Consider the following 21765-nt stretch of genomic DNA (forward strand, 5'->3'; position numbering starts at 1 on the left):
GGAGCCGCTCCGCCCCCCTCCCGCCCCGGCCCGGCCCCGGCCCGCCGGCTACCGGCACCCCGGGGCCGTTCCGCCGGTCCCCCGCCCGCTCCCGGCACCGCCGGGCAAGGCAGCGGCAATGCCGGAGGCTGGCGGGGCTTGGGCAAAGCCGGGGAGGACATGGACGGATCCAGGCAGGGCACGGGCAGGGCGCAGGTCGGACACGGCCAGAGCGGGTGGGGAGCAGGCAAAGCACGGCCAGATCCAGACAAAAGATGACCGGACGGAGCCGGGCACAGGCAGAACTCAGCCGGACGCAGGCAAGGAGTGGCCAGATCCAGGCTGGGCAGAGGCAGGACCCGGCCCGGCACAGCTCAGCTTCTGCTCCCCAGCCCCGTCCCAGCCTAGCAAGGGGGGTCCCAGCTTCCGTCCTGCTCTACAGCCACGACCTGGTGTCCCTGGAGCTGTTCCCCCCGCCTGACACAGCCCCCCCCTCCCCCGGCCCCCTGTGCTCCAGAGCCCTTGTAGTCTCCTCAAGCTCCAGCATCACCTCACTGCCCACCTGAACTCCTCAAAGCCCCCAGGCACTCACCATCGGCCCAAGGACCAAGCTGGGGGGGAAGGCTTTGGACAATTTGAAGACAGGGGCAGAGGCTGGATTAAGTGTTCCAGGTCTCCACCACTTGTCCAAACCGTCTCTGGAGCCCAGGATCCTGCCATGCTGTGTCTGCCCTGTGCTGCTGTCCCAGCTGTGCCAGAGAGCTCCTGACACAGAATGGGGCAGGGGATGACACAAGGACCCACAGGGATGGGCAGGGACCACCCTGTGCCTCAGTTTCCCCACTGCCAGCTGCTGTGCTTGTAGGCTGAGGGTTAACAGCATGGCAGGAAGAGTCAGACCCAGTCTGCCCCTCCCAGCAGTCCTGACTTGTGACAAGGTCCCCCAGGTCCCATGGCACCAGGACCTCAGACCCCACCATCCTATCTCCTTTCAAGACTCTTAGCACAGGCGGAGTGGGGCACGGGGGAGAGGAAGGTGCCCGGGTTGGAGGGCCTCGGCACCGCTGCCCGGGGCAGCACTGAGCCAGGCAGGGCTGGAGGCATGCTACACTGGAGGATGCTGCACTGCCACTGCCCCTTGTCCCTGCCGGATGGGACCTGGCATGAGCCCCATCTCTGGCTGCATCCTCTGGCTGCTGAGGGAGGATGACGGCAAAGCCTCCCTGGCCCCCATTTTTGGTGGGGTTAGGGGACAAGTGGCATTAGGGTCCGCTGCCTGGCTCCAACCCCCCTGGAGCCTCAGCCAGACATAAATATTTCAGGGGGCTTGGCAGTTTTGTAATAACTGGCGACAAAGATAAACACTGTGAAGAGCAATATTTTTCCATGTGGGCTGGAGGAGTTTAATATTTTATCACTCAGAGCACAAAATATTTATGAACAATTTCATGTCAGTCACTGGCTGAGGACTAATCATGACCTTCCCAAGCCAGGGAGGACATGTCCCCACCACGGAGGGACAGCCAGGCCTCCCCTGTCCCTAGAACCACCATCCCAAGCCCTGGTTTTGGGCCACCACATCTGACTGACAGGGAAAAAGCCCTGGGTTGCCAGAGGCACTGGGATTCCTGGAGCAGGGGTTGAGCTCTGCCAGCCTGGTGAAGTGCTCTGGCACCCGGCATTGCTGCAGGGCACTGTGAGGGTCCCTCCTTTGTCCCCAGCTGCGGGACAGAGACTTGGGACCAGCCTGGGCAGCCTTCTGTCTGCAACCCATGGCTGCAAGACCAGAAAGACGGGATGGCAGGGAGGCATCGCACAGGCAGGAGAAGCACAGTGGTGCCAGGCCCACCAGCAGCCCAGGACCTGTCTTTACTGGCTTTCCTTTTGTCAGGTTCCCAAAAGGAGCAGGGATGCCACCTCCATTCAAACCCAGCTCAGCTCATCACTGGGACCCTTCCCTGCTCACCCTGCAGCTTGCAGAGCTGGGGATGGTCCCCATGGGCCTGCTGGGTTGCCCACGCATGGAGCAAGCGTGAGCATGCTTGCTCATGGGACGCAGAGCCCTTGGAACACTCTCCAGCTCAGCTGGGGGATGTGGGGCGCAGCCTCCACCCACAGCCTGCTCCCCCCATGATGGGCCAAGAGGCAGTCAGCAACGCCACCGGCCGCCAGTGAGGAAAAGCATCCACTTTATTACAGACCCCAAAAAGCGCCCGTGGCAGTGCCAGGAAGACCAGGTTTACACGGGATGTTTCCATTTTTCATCAAGGGGAAGAAAAGAGGGGAACAAATCCAACCCTACTCACGGCTCTTTGGTGCTAGAAAACGTGTGGCAGTGCGGCAAAGACAAGCTGTGGGTGAGAGGGGCACCAGCAGAGATGCTGGGGGACACCTCTGCCAGCCACACTCCCCCACCCTCAAAACTCCTGCAAGGAATATGCAACGCATCTAGAGACACACAAACGGCAAGTGCATTTCACTGCCCCCCGCCCTGCACCACCAGGCACTGCAGGAGACCCCCCCCCCCCAACTTCCTGGCATCCCTGAAATGGCCAAACACCCTTTCTGCAAAGAGGGAGAGCAGGTCTTGGAGGAAATCAGCAACCGAAATCTCTTGGCTGGAGAGGAAGGAAGTGGGAAAGGCAACTGTTTCCCAGTAACTCAGACCCCGGTGGAAGGCAAGGCAGCCAGGTCTCCGCATCACTCTTCTCCTCTCTCGGCAGCGATGGGCTCCTTGGTCCACTTGCCTGTGGACTCCTGGCTGCCCGCGTAGCCTGCGTCAGGCAGCAGGCCTGGGGCTCCTTCGGCGTCCACGGTGACCTCCAGGTCCAGCTCCTCAAAGGAGGAACCGCTGGCTCCCGACTCACTGTAGCTGTGCTCGCTGCGGTTGTCCGTCTCCTCCCGGCCGCGGCTGGCTGGGAATGGCAGCAGGATGGAGGTGGCCACTGAGGTGTCTCTGCTGTCAGTTGTGGCCTCTATGCTGATGGAGCTTGCCTCACTCAGGGTGTCAGCCCCTGGGATGGAGAGAGAAGGGGAGGGAGTGAATGCTGTCGGAAAGATGAGATTGGGATAGGGTGACACAGCCTTTGAAACCACCAGAAACCTCGAAGACATCAGGTGACAGTGGAGACCAGCTCCTACCTCTTGTTACCTCCTGGGCCTCTAAAAGTGACCATACTAAGACAAGCAGGAGCTGGACTCAAGCAGCTCCCTGAAATCAGGGCACCTTCAAGCTGGCACAAACAACCCCTGACCTCCTGCAGCAGCCCCACTGCTGCTTTCTGTGCACACGTGGAGGAAATGGCAAGCCCTTCCTTAGGGAGAATACCCAGCCTGGGAGGTGAGTGATAACCCTGCCCCTGTCACAGCACTAGGAACTAAGCGAGGAGTGGGATGCTGTGCTGCAAGGGTGATGGGAAGCTGCAGCACTGCTGGAGCACCCAAGGGGATGGTGGCACATGGGCAGGTCCTCAGATGTGCTGTCACAAGCCAGTGTATGTCCAGCCTCCTGCCAGGGTATCCTAACAGGCCCTCAGCATCTCCTACAACCCACTCCTGCTCCCTGCATGGCTGCCCTGCAGCTGCCAGCTCCTGCAGCACTGTGGAGGCTGGCAGGACAGCAGCAGGTGGGACTTGGGGCGAGCCTTCCCAGCACCCTTGGCACTTCCCCACATCACCCAGCTGCCAGCCACAGCCCCTCTCATGGCCGACCCCCTCGAGGGGCTGCCCTTGCCTACCTGGGCAAAGCCCTCAGCCCACCTCCCCATTCCCTGGCTCCTGGCCTTGTTAGCTCCATTGACAATACAGTTAAGGAGTTGACAATGAGATGAGCGAGTCAGATTGAGACCAGCACATCGGTGCTGTTGCCAGAGCAACCAGCTGGGAGACAAACCTTCCTGTAAAACATTATTCACTGTTAATTACGACATCACAGATCCATGTGGTTAATTATGACACCACAGATCCACATTACTGATCATGACATCACAGATCCATGTTGTTAATTACGACAGTGGCAGTAAACACTGGGTGGGCTCCTTCATCACCTCCCCATTCTACCCTGCCTGCCTTGCACCATTGGGAAGCATATGCTGGGCTTCTCTACTTCCCTTGAGGCTTCATCCATGCTGGGCTGGACGTGCCTCCTGAGGATCATGCCCCGAACCAGGACGGAAACAAGGAGTTCTGGTTGGCAGCAGCACTGGTGGAAGACCATCAGCTTGCCACCAGTGGGGTCAGGAGGTGGCAAAGAGGATGGTCATGACCGAAGTGAGAGAGGAGGGGTGACTCCTCCACAGTGGTTCCTGCCAGCATGGCTCCATCCCCAGCCACTGGCACAGGGCTCCTGCAGACATCTCCAGCCTCCTGCAGCCACCAATCTCCTGGAGGAGACCCACCAGGGAGGGAACTTTCCTTCTGAACACCCTTAAATCCCCTTTTTTGCTGGTTTTTTTTTCCTGGCCTGGGCAGCTGTCAGCAGGACTGCTGGTAAATGGCAGTCCTCTGAGTGGCATCATCCCACAGTCCTGCTGGCTGAGTGACAGCCATTCAGAGAGGACCAAGTAGTGGTGGCAGGACAAGGAGCAGCTGGGAAAGACCCACAGAAGCAGTGTACTCACTGCTTCATCCTGCCTGTATGGCCTATCGGCTTCATCCTGCCTGGTGAACACCCAGAGAGGAGCACACTTTCCTTGGTCATGGCATGCAACCCCTTCAGCAGCTGGCACAAGCCAAGCCCAGGGCCACCCACCCAAGTGATGCCTGATGATCTCCCCCAAAAAGGAGAAAAAGACCCATCACCCGCCGACATGCACTGCCTTTTCTGCAGCATCAGGGAGCATCTTGACACGGAAACTACATTTACTCTAAGTTAAAAAGGATGTTCTGCACACTGCGGGCAAAGTGCTTGCTGAAAGGCACCGCTGGATGGGTGGCAGAGAAGTGGGAGATGCTGTTCCACCCAGCAGGACCTCAGCAGGGCAGTGGGTCAGCAGGGAGCCTCTGGGAAGGCAAACAGCTACAGGGGATGGAGGGGAGCCTTCAAGACCCTTACTCTTGAAGCCAACTAAGGGTTTGCAAGGTCTCTGGCAGCGATCTCAAAAAACAAAAAGATCTGATTTGGCCACACTGGTGGCCTGAGGTGACAAAGGCACATTCCCACCATGGCTTCACGACAGCTTACATCATTCATGGTTATCTTGTGTACCTCTGAAACCTGGGATAAGAGTGACTCTGACCACCCAAGCCCTGCTCTGCCTGTCCATCACCCTCCCTTGTTACCCTGGGGACCACTTCAGCTGGGAAGCTGTCACATAACCCCATGATACAAAGCAAAGATGCTCCCGAGGGGAGGAGCAGCAGCTCAGGAAGTGAAAGACAGGGACAGAGCTGACCTACATGTTGCTTTGATCCACCATTGCAGAAAAGCACTACTGTCCTCACCCCTACAGCCACCTCCCTCTCCCTTGCTCCAAGGGCGACAATAAATCGAGTCCTGTTTCCTTTCAGCCAGGCACTTTTTCACTGCTCTGTCACTTCTGATTGCGTTTGAGCAGCCTCAGCTGGCAAATGTGCCCATTTCAGCAGCCTCGCTCTCCTCCATGCAGGACAAGGCTGGCTCTAGCACAGCCACCCAGCCTGGCCAGCGATGATGGTGGGGCTCCAAGAGGGCAACCAGAGCCTCACTGGAAGGTGCCTTGTGGATAAGAACGGGTTCAGCTCTCATCTGGGCACAGAGATTTCCAGCAGCCCTTGCACCTGCTTCTCCATCCTGCTCCAGGCACCTTACTTGGTCCACCAGCAAGCTGCTGTCCAACACTGCATCCCACTTTCTAAGGCTGGTCCTTGCACTAGAAGCCAGCCCAGCTGCCAGATCCAGCACGGCTCTTCCCTCTGGTGTGCTGCAAGGTGCCAGCCATCCTGTGGAACCCTCTCCCTGCTCTGCTCCCCCAAAGACAGTGCAGCCATCCCACTTCACCTTCACTCAGCAGGAGTGTGGAACCTGGAAAGTTTTAATTGGGAAAAAGAGGCACAGCCTGAGATGTGGTCCTGCAGAGGTGTTGAGGAGCCCCTCAAAGGCCAGAGCCTCCTAGGAAGAAGAGAAGCTAAGCAACCAACACCAGAAGAGCAGCCATGGGTGGGTGCAACAGGAACCACTCGCCCCATGCTGCTAACAAGCCCAGCAGGGAGCTGGTCACTGCCGACAACTCAGCCCTGTGGCATCCCAGGTATGGGCATCCCCGGATCCCCCTGAGAAGGACTGCACTGTCCCAGTATGACAGTGATGCCCAAGCGTCACTCTCCTCTTGGCGCACACTAGCCCTTTCTTACCCCCGTTCAATCAAATATTAATCTCCACTGCCGCTAAATAATAGATCAGTGCGCTGCCGGGAGGGGAACAGCTCCTCTGTGCTGGCTGAATCTCACACACAAGCCATCAGGAGAGGGGCTGGGGCAGGCAGACCAGCAGGAAGGCACGGCAGGAGCTGCACACTGAGCCCGTCCTCGGAATGTGCAGGCAGGGCTCTTTGGAGACAGAAGCAAGTGGAGATGAGACAGAGCACATCAGGGAAGGTGCCCCCCGTGGCACAGGGGCTCAGCGGGTGATGCCGCTGGCTGCACCCGAAAGTTGCTGGACAGACTCAGCGCCAGGAAAATGTGCACCTGAGACTACAGGCAGAGCCATGTGCTTAGAAACCATCTGTGCTCATGCCAGCACACCCATGTTAAGAGGCTGCTTTTGTTTGCTTTCACCTTCCATGTGCCACAGTGGGGTCATTCTGGAGAGCAGAGTGCTGAGCGTGAGCCGGGAGCGGGGGCCCGCTGAGCCCATGCTGGTGCCAAAGCCCCAGAAAATAATTAAGTACAAAACAACTAATTGTGATTGACACTGCCCCCCTGGAGACCTGTCAGCTGCCTTCCGAAAATGCTTCCTGTCTTTCTGATGAACCTGATGATGGCAAAGGGATGGAACTGGCACGGAGGCAGCCACAGCCCCCGGCCCTTTCCTTGTGTGCTGAGTGTTTCTGTCCTCAGCAGAGCTGCCAGCACCCTGCTCTGTGCGCAGCAGAAAGCAGAGATCCTGGATCATGTCCTGCAGCCTTTGTGGCCACTGGCTTTGCTCAGAGCCACAGGCACCAGCACCTCACAGAGTAAGCTCAGGAGCAAGGACAGCAGGCTACAGTCGGAATGCGGAGATGCACTCCAAGATCAGGAAGCTCAAGAAAACAAATCCAAGCTTTCCTTACACACCCAATATTGGTACTGTTTGGCACCAGCCACAACAACAGGCAAGAAGAAACAGCAGTGCCTTCCGCTGGGAACCTCTGAAGTCTTTAATTCGAGGAAAGCACAATACAGCTGCTGGCAGGGAGTTCTGTGAGCCATGACTGAAAGGCTCTGTGTCCACACGGAGCACTGCTAAATATGATGATCATTCTGAAATCATATGCCCAGTGCTGGCTTTTTTCAGTATTTCGGGGGGAGAGCAGGCTTCGGTTGCTGACACATCAGGAGTGAGAGCCCAAGGCTGCTGCATGTAAAGCATCCTCAGCTGCCTCAGGGAGAGAAAGAGGGGCTCAGCACCTCCCCAGTTCCCTCACTTGCTCTGCGAGGCAGCAGGGAGTCAGAGCCCCATGTCTGGATTTGCAGAGCTCAGGCACTGCCAGAGGAGCCGAGTGACACAGGGGAGACCACCCCCCTTCCCAGGAGCATCCCAGCGCTGCCTGAGCCTCTGTCAGGGCAGCACCACTTGAAACAATGGCAGAGCTGAGGTGGATCAAGAAATAACCCAAATCCGTGCAATTGGATTTGAGGGGGGACTGCACTGAGAAGTAGATGGGGACATTGTGGTGCCCACCCTCCATCTGATGGAAGGAAATTTGGAAGCTGTCACAGACACCCCAGGATTTTCTGGGCCATGAAGACCTTTTGGCTATCATGCTGTGGCTAAGCTGAGCTTGCTCCTTGAGTAAGCAAGGAAGAGACTAAAAATGTTGGGAAAAGAGATTGTGGCTTTCTCTTCCTCCAGCTCAGAAATGGTTGCACAGATCCCAGCACAAAAAAATACCTCTGAAGGGATGACCAGTCTCAATCCATAAGGCATCATCTCCAAGGCTTCTCCTTCAAGGTGTCTCCAGCGAGCAGCTGGGCAAGGGGGGATCCACCGGCTGCCCCCTCCAGTGGCTTCTCCTCTTGCACCAGGGCTCAGAAAACCCACACGGGACTTTGGTGGCAAGATGGAGAGCTATCCTCTCCCACCTCACCTCCTGACTCTGACCCTGCTGCTTAACCAGGACAGTTCAATGGCCACTTGATCGCCGAGGCTGAAGCAGCACCGCTTGCAACCGAGACCCCAGCATCAGCAGGCCAGAGACAGTGGAACAAGGACACTCACTGGGCACTGTTTCCCCTTGTGTAAGCCCAGGACCTCCCCACGCAGGGCCACTCTACCCAGCTGTCAGCAGTTGTGCCAGCCTGGGGCACTGCAACAACATGGGGATGCAGGAGATCATGGAGACCTCTGAGACCCTCAGGCAGGAGTGGCATAAGCAACCTGAAGGCTTGCCATGCCCTTGGCCATCTCCAATGGCTGAAGCAAGGACCTGGTTCTGCTGCCATGCCCAGTACGAATGGTGATCACAGTGCAACATTCAAGCTCAACTCTTTAGTCTCAGAGGCAAGGCCAGCCTCTCACAGCTATTATTATTTTAAGCTGGTTTTGTGCAGACTCAGCAGATGACACTGCATCAGGCTGCCCTGACAAAAGCTCATCTATGTGACTAGGAGGGGTGGTGGAGGATCTGGCCCAGACGTGCTGCTGGGGAGCCCAGCCCACAGTCTCCTACATGAGAAAGTCCACTATCATTTGCTGTCTAAACCTGGGAAGACCTTCCTTGCCCTTCTTCCAGCAGGGCAGAGCACTCCCCCACCACAGGCGTGCTGGCGGTGGCATCCCAGGGGAAGGCTGACAAAAAGGCAAAGAGCTGAGTGAGCACCATGAAAACACGGGACCTCAAAGCGCAGGGAAACTGCTCCAATTAAGACTTTTCATTGCAGCAGTAAATGGACTCCAGAGCTCCCAGAAAGCGATTCCCAGACTTGCTTTCATGCTGCATGCAATTAAGAATTAAAGCAACCCAAACCTGAAGATGTGTTAAAACAAACGACCAAACTCCCAGGGAGGCAGGGAGAGCTAGCATGTTTTTTTCATGCCCGTTACACAAGCGTGGGTGACCCGTGGGGCAGGAGGAGGTGGCTGCCCCCACCCCATTCGAGTGCCCATGAATGTTTGGCTAGCCAGTTCCCGCATCTCGCAGACATGTGAGCACGTGGGCTGGCGACAGCAACTAGCATTTTGGGTTACTATAGCACTGCTGTTCTGCGCCTACAGCCATTGTGGTCCCTTCCTGTATGAATACATACAGACTCCAACAGATCTTGCTGAGCAGATGCTATCGGACAACTCCACCACCAGCTACAGCAACCTGGTATTTAAGCTCTTTGCAATCCCAGTATGTAACAGATGAAGATGAGATCAAGGAAGACATATATGACAAGGAGAAAAACAAGCTCAGCTGCAACCAAAAGCTGCAAGATCCAGCTCTGCTCTGACAACAGTGGGCCATCAGATCAGCTCGCTGCAGCTTGGCCTTAGCCTGACAAGGTGAAGGGGTGCCCGAGTGCTCCCCAAGGCGGTGTGACACCTTAGGGACAAGGTTCTATCTCAGTCTGGGGTGAGGAAAGAGGCGTGCTGAGACTCAGTGTTTGGGTGCCAGGTGGGTGCTGGTCAGCCCCTCTCTGCCCAGCCAGGCAGCAGCACCAGGGCACCAGAACCCACACCTTTGCGAGGGCTGACACTGATTCAAGACATGCGCATGCGACAGGTACCTGTGATGTCTGTCTGGGCATCCTCAGCCTCAGCTGCAGCAGCCCTGCTCTTCCTCTCCAGTTCTTTCATTTCAGGCACATAGAAGTCCCCTTGGCGGGCGAGGGGACACACAAAGTAGATGCGGTCCTCCTTGTAGATCTCGATTCGAGGGTGGGCACACAGCTTCCTTTCCTGAAAGACAGCAGGGTCAGGGATGTGCCCTCACTCCCCATCCCAGCAGCCCCCCATCACATGGACCTGCAGCACTGCAGACTGATCCGATTCACTGTGGACATGGGGGCCTGCTGAGGAGCGGTGGGTCCCATTCTGAAACTGCAGTGCTGCTCTCCCTGTCACAACCTCAGTGTTCAGCCCTGGGGGTGAACAACCAGCCGGGCTCAAGGAGGAGATGCCAAAACCCTAGGGAGACTCAGCTTCCCCAGCTCAGCTTTGGTTTTGGTGTGCTCATTTTAGGCTGCAGCGAGGGTTTTCGGGGAGCCCGGCAGCTGCTTCGCATGGACCTGCCAAGTCCCCGGCTCTTCCTGGCAGCATGGCCCCATGAGCAGGCGTAGCACTTCTCTGCTAATTAATATAATCCAGAGCTGACAGCTCACGCAGCTCCTTTCAGAACGGCAAGGGTAGGGGAGTGGGAGATGAATTCCTGGCATTTCAGACAACTCCACCTCCTCCTCTCTCCTCACCCCACCTTCCCCCCCACCCCCAAGACACTGAGCCTCCCCTGCCTGCCAGGGCACTGCGATGGAGGCACATCCTCCCAGGCCGTGTGCCCCACGGCCAGACGTGGGCTGGGGGGGCTCTCAGGGTGCCAGTGCCGTGCTTTGGAGCAGCTGAATTCTCTGTGCCACCCCCTCCTCGCCTGCCTGCCTGCTGCTTGCTGGCAGGGGGGCAGCTGTACAAGCCGGGTGAAAAGGCAGTGTCTCTTCAGCGGGATTTCTTTTTATTTCTTTCCCTTTTTCCAGTCACTGACAGCTTCTGTTTAACCCCACAACCACACTGATTATCCTCCTCTCCTCCCTGCCCTGACTATCCTCCTTTTCCTCCTAGCTACCACAGCTATCCTTATCCTCCTCCCTGGCACAGCTTGCCCAGACATCCTTCAGCAAGGTCCCCATCTCTCCACAACTCTCTGAAGACAGTGGTGAGCCCTCTCCAAGGACAAGCTTTATGTACACATCAATCATGACCTTACAAAAGCCTGTTAATTCCTGACCCTCTTCACCCCTGGGAATGGACCAAGTTGATTTTGAATTATTTATTTCCCAGTCAAATGCCAGCACTGGGCAGAATCTACAACAGAGAGGAGCCAATGCCAACCCTCTCCCGTGGTGCTGCTAGCCAGGCCACCTGGAGAGCCACCTCCTTGCTGAGAGGATGCTGCGCAAGCAAGGCAGGGAGAAAACCCCACATGAGCCATTTTCAGGTCTATTTTCCCTGGGAAGCCTACAGGATCTGTCTCTGTGGGGCCCCAGTTTACCCAGTGGCATCACAGCGGCAGAAACACAAACCCCAGCAGAAACTTCACTCGTCCCAAAGCCCTTGAGCCTGAATTTCAGCAGAGTCCCTCCTCCAGCCAATGAGAAGCCCCATTTGTGAGCCCGGTGACGCAGGGACACAGGCAGGCTCCCGAGGTGCCTGGAGCCTGGAGTTCCCACTTGCAGGCAGGTGAAACACTAACACACACAGATCAAAACTGTATTAAATAAAAACAAGCCGGGCTGTTTTTAGCAGCAGAGCAGAGGCGGCTCATCTCACTCCTGCTTTTGCAGCAACAACGCAGACAAGAACCCTCTGCGCCGCTCTGCCCCTTGCTCTACCAACCACAAGCCCATCAGCCAATCTTCAGCTATTCGTTATTTTAGGTTCCTGCAACACATACCAGAGATGGGCATCTCAAAGATGTGCAGGTTTTCTGGATGCATCCAGCTGGCCCTCAACCACTTAATGCAGACAGGGACAACTTAAAGGATCTTAAAGCAAAGAGACTTTCACTGAATTAATATGAAGTCTCTAATCAGTCTAAAACCTCTTGGAGGCTCAGTCTGGCCTCCAACACTGACTTCCCAAAGTCCACTTTGGGATTCCTACAGAGCAGAAGGAGGACATACCCTCTCCCCACAGTTTATCTAGGCTGCTACAACTCTTCCAATTACACAGCCGTACTAGTGACTTCCACAGTGCTGCTTCACACTCAAGGTGGCAGCTGGGAATTCTGTCCCATCTGGGTTGGAACCAAAGGGATGAGGCTGCATAAAGACTTGTGGAAAGGGCAGAGGCAATGAGGTGGGGAACCAGGGCAACAAAAATGGATAAGGGAATCACTAAACAAAATGCATAAGGAGATAATCCAAAGCGGATGCAAGGATTGTGGTCATCCCAAAGGAGATCAGGAGGCAGGCAGAGGCCAGGCAAGCACAGGCAGAGGTGCAGCAAAGTTCAACCAAGAGGTGGGTATCAGCATAGGATAGAGAAGGCTTAGGGTTATCCCGGTGGAGAGAAAGGCTGCAAGGCTGCTGCAAGGAAAGAAACAACCTGGAGAGACTAGAGAGCAGAATCCAAAGGTGAAGATGCAAAGAGAGAGCAAATTAGCAAAAGCTCAACAACATCGCAAACCAACAGAGACACTCCACAGGCAATAAATCTCTCTGCAGCTGAGAAGGAAGCCCCTTGCTCGCTGCACAGCTAAGGCAGCAGATGGAGCAGCAAGGTGGATGTGGAGTTTGCAAGGCAGAGCCCTCCAGTCAATGAGGACGGAGCATCCTCAAACGCAGTCTCACACGGGCGGAGGAGCTCAGCGAGAGGTGAACAGTGGGATGCCAATAATGCCAGCGCCAGGCTTCTGGCTAGGACAGCAGGACTCAGTAAATAGGGCAGAGAAAGGGACTTGTTCCTTCACGTGGTCATGCTGTGCCACCTCCATCCTCAGCTTCTGCCAGGAGGCTGCCTTTCCTATGGCTAGCAAAGACAGAAGCGGCAGCACACAAAGCATATTTCTATGCAGGACTCTTCACCAAGCACCCAAAGCATAGGATTTATTGCATGTAATCCATACAATCAAACTACACATACACAGCAAAGACCAATACATCCAGAGCCCAACAGCTCAGTCCTGACATGCACAGCAGCTCCAGCATAATCCTGCTATGTCAGACCCGCAGCTTCCCATGAAGCCAACTCCTTCTTGGCCTGAGGGCCGTGGTGTGGTGCTGCTCACCAACCTGTTGGAAACAAGGGTTTATGTAGGGGAAGACTCTTGCACTCCTCTTTCCCAGGTGAAACAGCACTGTGCCCAATCTTTACCCCTGGGTTGTTTCCAGATCACCCACCACCCCGACTCCCTGCAGGACCTTCTCCAGGCTGGCCTCATTCCTCTATGAACAGAGCATCCCCATGTCTCATGCATCAGAAAGGACAACAAGGACTAGGCACCAAACCAGGGTTTCAGATATTCCCTGCTTATCTGTTAAGGAATAGACCCCATCGCCTGCCTACGGAGCAGTATGGGCACAGCCTCCTGGACAGAAGATGCCCCTGCCTTCCTGTGCAGGCAAGAGAACAGTTCCAGGGCTATGGGTCACATGATGAGGCAACACCAATACAGTCTGCAGTCAAAATCCCAGCAGAATTGTGCCAAAATGGAAGGAGGTGCTGGGATGCTCATGCCATGCTGTGCCCCTTGGCTCCTGGCAGGAAGCAGAAGGCAAGGTGGGGCACTGCAGGGACTGGATTTGTCACTCTGTCAGGCTTTTCTGCTCAGGACTTCAAATGCCACCAACTTGGTCTACTTCATCTCCCACTGCTGGAAGAATTCATCTTGTTAGGAGACAAGCAAACAAGCCTTGCTGATGCTCTCAGGATTCTCACCATGCCCAGCCATGCTGGCACCCAGACTCCAGCCAAACCTCCTGTCAGCCCCAAAACACTTTTAGGGTTGCTGAGAAGACTGTGGGGAGGCAGCTGCTCTCACTGTTTCTGGCCACAAGCCCTCTGGTCCCATAGCCCCCCAAACTCATCACCAAGACCTCATGGCATGGCTCATTGGTGATGGTTAAGCTGATGAACAGCTGTAACTGGCTGGAGCATGCCAGCCACAAGGAAAGCAGTGGTGCAGGATTCAGCCTAAGCCTCAACTTCTCTCTGCACAGTTCCAGTTGAGAGAACAGCTTCCCAGAGGGAACTAATGAGCACATGGCCCGAGCCTGCTCCAGGAGGGGACCAAGACTCAAAGAGAAACTGTGGGTTGTTTATCAGTGGCCATATGAACATCAGTTTGGCACAACATGCCTATTGCTGCCACTTGCCTCTGCCTTTACGGCAATGGGATGCGCCAATGCCATTGCAGTGAAGCGGAAGGGTGCCAGTCACACAGAGATGGCTCCATCCTCATCCTGTGATGCTGGAGGACATAAGCCACACAAGGGGATTTTCTCTAGGCAGCTGGAGAGCAGGGTCAGCCCACCACTGGGTTACAGCCAGGGTCCACCCTGCTACCGAATTGAACTGTCAGTCTCAAGTATTATTTGTTAAACATTGGTGATGCGGAGGGGTGTCTGGGTCCTGCCCTGGGGAAACAATGGGGGGTGCTAAGGGACACCCCTCCAGCTCCCCTGCTGCACCAGGGCTCCCAGTCTCCATTTATTCTGCTGCCGCACCAGGAGGAACACAGAGGGGGCTTGTGCCCATTGCTGGGGGTTGCTGTTCGCCAGGGGTCTCAGCAGGGTGACCAGCCAGGGCATCATCACACCCTCACAGCCACAAACCTCCCGCCGCCTGTGCCGCCTGTGGGGGACCCTCAGGGGACCCACCAGCACCTCCTGCCTGCTCAGACAACATGACTCCCCCACATCTTGCTTCCAGACAGCCAGACTGATGCATCCATCCTCTCCTCCTCCCGGTAAAGGGGTCGAACACTTCACTCCCATGGATTTTAAAGAAACAACAAAACTGTGTGGTGCCGAAGGGCCCTAAAATCAATTGCTAAAATTAAGAGCTGAAACTGAGCCACCAGCTAGGCCTGGAGGGAGCACACTGTGTGTCACATCCTCCTCGCTTCCACACACGCTCCACACTCTGTGTGTCATCCCCGCTTATCTTAGAACACAAGTGCTAGGTAGTGCAGAGAGGCTTTGCGATTCAGTTTGCACAGCACACAGCACCCCTCCACACTCTCCTAGTTCAGCCAGGGGACAGACTCCTTGCTGGGCTATCCCACTGATGGTGTCCCTGTTTCCATTCCTCCTTGCCCAGACAGCAGCTTGAGGTTAAACACCATTTTGGCCTCAGGTTCGAGCTGATGGAAGCAAAAAAACATAAAGGCACCTCTTCATCCCCAGATTTCAAACTTGGTTTCAATGTGGACCTGCAGCCCACAAAGTCAAGTGTCTCCTGCTTTGCACCACAAGCAGTGTGGCCAGCAGGTTGAGGGAGGGATGCTCCCCCCCTCTTCTCTGCTCTTGTGAAACCCCAGCTTTCGGGCCCCAAGCACAAAACAATTGTGAAGCTGTCAAAGCAAGTCCAGAGGAGGCCATGGAAATGGTCCAAGAGCTGGAACACCTCTGGTATGGAGAAAGGCTGAGAGACCTGTGGTTATTCAGCCTGAAGAAGAGAAGGCTCCAGGGAGAGCTTAATGCAGCTTGTCAATACCCAAAGAGGGCTTGTAAGAGATGGAGATTTTAGAAGGGCCTGCAGTGACAGGAGCAATAGTTTTAAACCAAAAAAGGGTGGGTTTAGATTGCACATAGTGAAGAAATATCTTGTGATGAGGATGGTGAGACACTGGACTGCATTGCCGAGAGAAGCTGTGGATGCCCCATCATTGGAAGCATTCAAGGTTAGGTTGGATGGGACTTTAAGCTACCTGGTCTACTGAACAACTTCCCTGCCCATGGCAGGGGGTTTGGGCTGTATTATCTTTGAAGGTCCCTTGAACCCAGCTCCTTCTGTGATTCTGGTGCTCCCTGCCAAGCTGCAGCCTGACCACGGGAGACAGGGATGAAATCTGGGTGCCTGGGGCTGCTCACCGAGGGGCAGGAGCCAGGGAGCAGCTGAGAAGGAACCACTGGGTCAAGAGACAAGTTTGGGCAGAAGGGAGGACAAGCTTTGGAAGGAGAGGAAGGCAGATGTGCTTTACACCAGTAATACCTCAAGTGTCAAGGAAATCCCAACACCTCAGCTCGCAGACCAAGCAGGGTGCACGTGGAGCCCGCAGCCCCTGCGTCCTGGCACTGTCAGCACTTGGAGCCAGCTCCAGCACACAGCACAGCCATGAACACCAGGCTGCCGAGGGCTGCAAAACAGCTGCTGCTTCCCAGACTGGAGAAACTCACATTTCAGAGGTGGTGAGACTGCTCCCACACACGTGCACTTTACTTTCAAATCCTCTGGGCTGCGGGGTGCTTCAGAAACAGAAGGTGATGTTACTGCAATCAAGAAAAGCCTGTTTCCATCAGCCAGCAGGAAAAATGAACCAACAATACAGCAACAGCAGCCTCACCAAAAGATAGCAAATCCTCTAGATAGGAAAACACAGTGCCTGGCAATTAGCACCTCCAGCACTCATAAACATCCCCCCCTGCCCTCTGCACCAGCACACTCCCTGCTTCCCACAGTGGGCCCCATCCTGCCTGCAACCAGGACACTGCCCTGTCACCATGGCAGTGCTGTGGCTGCAGGACAGGCAGGTGAAAAGCAGCCCCCAGTATCCCCTTCACAGTGGTGAGAGGGAGCACATTTGGGCCGTGGGAGCTGCGAAATGCCAGGCTGGGAGATAGCTGCAGAGTTTTCATTTTCACCTTGGTGAAGGCAGCCTGCCATGCAATTTACACCTTTCCTGCCTGCCTGCGCTCCAAGGGCCCGGCCGCCCGGCTGCTCCTGCCCCGGCAGAGCCGCAGGAGCTGTCAGGCACAGCCAAACCAAGAGGTGAAGGAATGAGCCTGGGCTGGTTGGTGAGCACAGGAATGCCCCAAAAGGGCTGATGAGGACCAGGCACAGGCTCCCAGGTTGCTGCTGGATACTGCTGTGAGAGTCATGAACACTTTTCTCCTCCCTGGCATGAAGATGGAGAATCCATCCTGTCCTCAAGCGAAAGGGTCTAAGCTCCATCCCTGTCACTACAGGTGCAGATGCACTCCAGACCTCCTCTGATTCCAGCACCCACTTGAGCTGCAAGAGAAAGCCTGCAGCACATTCAAGAGCATTCCCCATCTTCAGAGATGAGGCGGACAGCGTCTCAGCAAAAGAAGACCTTCCAGAAAGCAGCCTCGTGGGGGAAGGACAAACCCTGGACAAGGCTGCCAGCCCGGACGTGCTCAGATATGTTAATCCATGTACTTCCAGGGACATATTTTACTGCCCTCAACTACAGGAACACTACCTGCAGAACAAGGAGCAGATGGTGCAAGCATGTAATTCAAGGGGCTTGGTTCCCACCTGGTGGCATGGTTATTTGGCACTAATTAGTCCTGAAGCAGAGACTTTCAGAAGTGAAACAAACTTTTGCATTACAAAAACCCATTAATTTTCCTAAAATCTCTCTGCATTCCACTTCTCCAGTGCTGCCTTCCTCCTGTGCTCACCATGGGTAAACAAAGCCAGCTGGGGAGATGGCTCCCACCAGCTTCCCAGAGCTCTACGATATATTCTCACACTCTTCCTCCTACCGACCCCAAACACATCCCTTCCTCTCTTCCCCATCACTGCCACACACCGGCTCTCTGAAAGGGACTTTGGTTTTAACCACTCCAAAAGCTCAAACACTGGATTTTCATTAAAAGACAAGAAACCCATGTAAATCCACATAATCTCTCCTCCCTGAGGAACCAGCTCTGGGTTTCTGACCCTGTTCCTAGGATCTCCGTGGTGTGGGTCAACAGCCATGCACTAAATGAGGTGTATGAGACTGCAGGAGAGCAGGACGGCAGCTGGAGAGGGCTGCTTCTGCTTTGGAGTGCGGGTCTCTGGGGACCGACACCCTCCTTCCAGCCCTCAGGGGATACTTTTTCAGCATTAGTTGCAAAGCTGAAGAGGTTGATGCAATGATCTCTGCCATCACGGATGGCTGGAGCGATGCTAAATCGCTTTGCCTGCTCTGTTGCCTCAGCGAGGCTGCCAGGAACAGCAGCTATAGCAATTTCTCTGCCTCTTGTCAAGAGAGGGCCTTTCAGAAAGCAATCACCCAAGATGTTCTCCTGCCCATCCCACCTTGGTCAGGCAGCCCACCACAATGCAGCCTCCCACACTATGCGGGGCATCACGCAGGTAAAAAAAGCCTCTTTGAAACATGGGTCTTCGTTAGGCTGCTTGCAGGGAAAGTAAGCCTTAACCTGGAGTACAACTTCCCTCTAGGTCAACCAACAACAGGTTCTTTCTTGTGATCGAAGATCTTCCATGGCTAACCCACAGCTGAGAACCTGGAGGGCTCCTCATCCAGGCGGACATTCCCAACCCACCTTGATGGCTTTTTCTGCAGGCCACCACTTGCTTGAGTACTTGCCCTTCTGCAACAGGGACATCCAGTGCAGGCTTGTCATTCCCAGCCTTCTCACACACACCCTCACCAGTAACGGGTCCTGTGATGAAACCCTTGTGCGGTTAATTCAAAGCAACAGAGACAGAGCAGGAGTGTCTGGTGCCCTCAGCACATGGGAGATTTTGCCCCCCCCCCAGTCTCAGCCCTTTCACCTTGTTCTTTGGCTCCACAGGCCATCCTCCCAGGATCGTGGGCATCTCCAGCTGCTCTTCCACAGCTTGTTTGTCACCAGAACAAACTCAGGACACATGTGACATTAATGCCCCCAGGAAGAAAACGGCACAGCAAAATAAATAGCCCTCTGTCCCTTCCTACCTCTTTGTACAACCTTGTCTTTCTGCAACGCCCCCAGCTCCCAGTCTGCTCGGAATATATTTCATGATGAGCTAAACTCAGCCTCACACCATCCTTTTGCAGCTGAGAAAGCTGAAAAGGGAAGCTGAAGAACGTAACCTTGCTGAACTTGCACAGATAAAGCCACCAGCAGCCTCAAGCAAAGCTGCAATGCAAATGCCTGATTCCCAGACAAAATAGTCCTTCCCTCCCCACTAACAGGGACTTAGTGTTGGGCTTATTGGCCTCATTTAAAAGGCAAGGAAGGCCAGCACAGAGGAAGTCTAAGCAGGTTTTCAGTCTGGTCTGCTGAGGAGGAATGGAAAAGATGAATACGATATCCATCAGCATATCTCCAGTACAGCACATCAGCAAATATGATGGCAGAAAGCAAGTTTCCAGGACAGAAGGATCTTCCAAGCTATCGGCTAAGTGAAGCCACCGTGTAGAAAGGCTCTGTGTCCTCCTGAGGCTTGCCTCAGGTGACAGCGATATTTCCCAGGCTCTCCACTGCAGGACACTCACTCATAGGCCACTGTTCACCCCTGGTTCACTGCTGGAGGAGTTCCCTTTCCTGGGAAGTGACATCCCTGTGTTTTAAAACGAAGCCAGAGCCCAGGACAAGCGCCTTTTTGAATCTTTGCAAATGAACAAGAGGCAGTTCCCTGCAGGCTTCCAGGAAAGCTGCCTTCAAACCCCTAAGTCCAAGAGCTTGCACCTCTACCCCAAGAAGTGCAGCAAGGCAAAGAGCCAGCAACGCCGGTGAGTCCCAGCGTGGTGACGACTCCCACTGGTGAGCTTGGCTAACGAAGCCCTGGAGCCTCCAGTCACTGCACGCTGCCGGCAGTAACAATTCGCCCAAGGAAATCCCCAGTGCAAAGTAACAGTGCTGGCGGGCAGAAAGCAAAAGGCAAAATGATGTGCAGGCTGCCTGCAATGCGGGAAGAGGTGGAAACCCAGGCAGAGGCAAGGAGCAGTAAGGGAAGTGAAGAAGCAGCAGCAGGCAAATTCATCAGGGACCTCAGGACAGTTCCAGATGTCCTCGAGCCAGAACGTGCCATTTCATCGGCTGTATATCTTGACCTACCTTTCCAGCCACCCTGGCACAGCAGACATGGGGAGCTGAGGTGGAGCTGGGACTTTCCTCTGCAGCTTTCATCTCCTCCTCCTCAGCCCAACAGGGACCCCAGCACAGGGCCCCAGGGGGCTCATTACCTTGGCCTGGAGAGGAGAACATCTGCGGTGTGCTGGGGAGGCAATGGCTGGCAGTGCCAGCAGGGACATGAGCCGAGCGCCTCCAAAGCCAGGCTCTTCTGCTGGCAACAGAGGCAGCAGGGGATGGGAGCAGCTGCTTTCAGCAACCTTTGCAGTCTGGCAACTGCTCCTCTACCAGCACAGGATTGTGAGCTTGACCGTGCAGATCAATAACGAGATGAAACCAAAGCGAATTAGGCAAGGAAGGAGCCCAGCCTGACTCTGCCCCTCGATAAACCAGATGCTTTCCAGGTCCTGTGCACAGAGGTGCTGCATGAGTTGGGAAAGCTCCAGATACGCACCATGTCACTCAGCTTTCCAGGTCTTTCCCTGCCAGGGAGCCATCTCCCCATCTCCACCACTGCTCTTTGCTCCTGGGTACCTCAAACAATGTACAGCCCTGCACAACATCATCAACAGCAGCCCATCAGCCAATGCTGCAGCCACCAGAGCCGCCCAAGATCCTCATCAGTGTCCCTCAAGACTCAGAGGACGCCCCTCCTCTTCCCAGCACTATGGTGCCCTCCCTCATAATACCTGGAGGATGGAGAGGACTCTGGGGAAGCCTCTCTGCACCTCTGTCCCCATCCATCCTTCTCCAAGCAGCTGCAGCTCATCATGGGCAGGGAGCGGATTCTGCTCTGCGCCGCTGTAGTCCTGTCCCAGGAAAGCAGCTGGGTCTAGGCCAGCAGGAGAGCAGGGGTTTGGACAAAGCCAGAGCTGAGCCAATGCTCAGGTCCCATAGCAGCTCCCACTGGGAGACACAGGTTTGCAAGATAACTGATGGGAGATACAGGCAGGGGCTTCTCAAAGAGGCAGGAACCAAGCAAGAGAGGGACAAGTGAACATAGCACTTAAGAGATGCACATGAGAGAAGGAGAATGTAAGAACAGAGGGGCCGATAGCTGCGCTCCTCTGCTGCAAGCCCACAGCATCGGGCAGCTCCTGCAGCCACAGCAGCTACTTCTGCTTTGCTCATCTCCTGAACTGCTCGTTAGAGAAGTACCACAGCAAGTCTTTCTCCAGCACTGACCTCTTGACAGGATTTTGCCAACTCACGTTCTGGTTACTGTACTGCTGGGCAGACGTTACCCCAAGCTGTGTATCTGCACAGCATGAAAAGAAGAGCAGCTGGCCACAGCAGATGATAAATACCTACCTTTCTGCATGTCAAGGAGCTGCCATCAGCTCCCAGAGAAATAAAACCCAGAGGAGCCAACCAGCCATCCAGTAGCAGGGAGAAAATGCCAGTGCCCACAGCGGGGATGAGGCCATGGTTTCCCTCCCTCCAGCCTTCCTGGGGTGCCTTACAATCCCACAGAGTGGGAACAGAGCCCATCAGGAAATGCATGAAGCTGGCAGGCAGCTGTGGACAGGCACGCTCTGTGAACAGCCACAGCACATCCTCTTCATCCCTCGTGGGCTAAGACACCCCCTCAGTTTTCATCTGAAAGGCAACAGCTTCCAGTGCCACACAGGGATAGAGACTCCCAGACACTCCTCCAGGTGCCTTAAAGGTCTGTCCTTGACCTTCAACAGCACTTTTGCCTTAGGTTTCACCTCATAGAGCTGCAAAGATAAGGGAAATGGACACTAACGGCTTTTCAGAGAAATCCTCTGGTTCGTGGTGTGTGGAAGGCAGGAGGGGCAGATGCAGAAGTTTCCAGTGGTCATGTGATGTGCCCATCCACAAGTTATCACTGTGATAAGCAGCTAGAGTCAGGGACGCAGGGCAGTTACTAACATGCTCTCGCTGGTGCACTCAGCTCCATCACCCCCTTCATCC

At 55.1% G+C, this 21765-nt stretch overlaps 1 protein-coding gene across 3 annotated transcripts in view; it reads right to left on the bottom strand.

The window, feature by feature from the left end:
- Window positions 1-2151: 2151 nt before the first annotated feature.
- TEX264 (testis expressed 264, ER-phagy receptor) overlaps window positions 2152-21765 on the bottom strand; it is a 37632-nt gene continuing 18018 nt past the window's right edge. For all 3 annotated transcript variants that reach the window (XM_065687357.1, XM_065687356.1, XM_065687358.1), the window contains exons 5-6: window positions 9868-10039; window positions 2152-2993 (exon numbers count right to left, since the gene is read on the bottom strand). In XM_065687357.1, coding sequence (XP_065543429.1) covers window positions 2680-2993; window positions 9868-10039 — 486 coding nt within the window. In that variant the 3' untranslated portion in view covers window positions 2152-2679. The remainder of the gene's footprint in view (window positions 2994-9867; window positions 10040-21765) is intronic.

The sequence above is a fragment of the Lathamus discolor genome, chromosome 7 (assembly GCF_037157495.1).
Source record: "Lathamus discolor isolate bLatDis1 chromosome 7, bLatDis1.hap1, whole genome shotgun sequence".
NCBI lineage: Eukaryota > Metazoa > Chordata > Aves > Psittaciformes > Psittacidae > Lathamus > Lathamus discolor.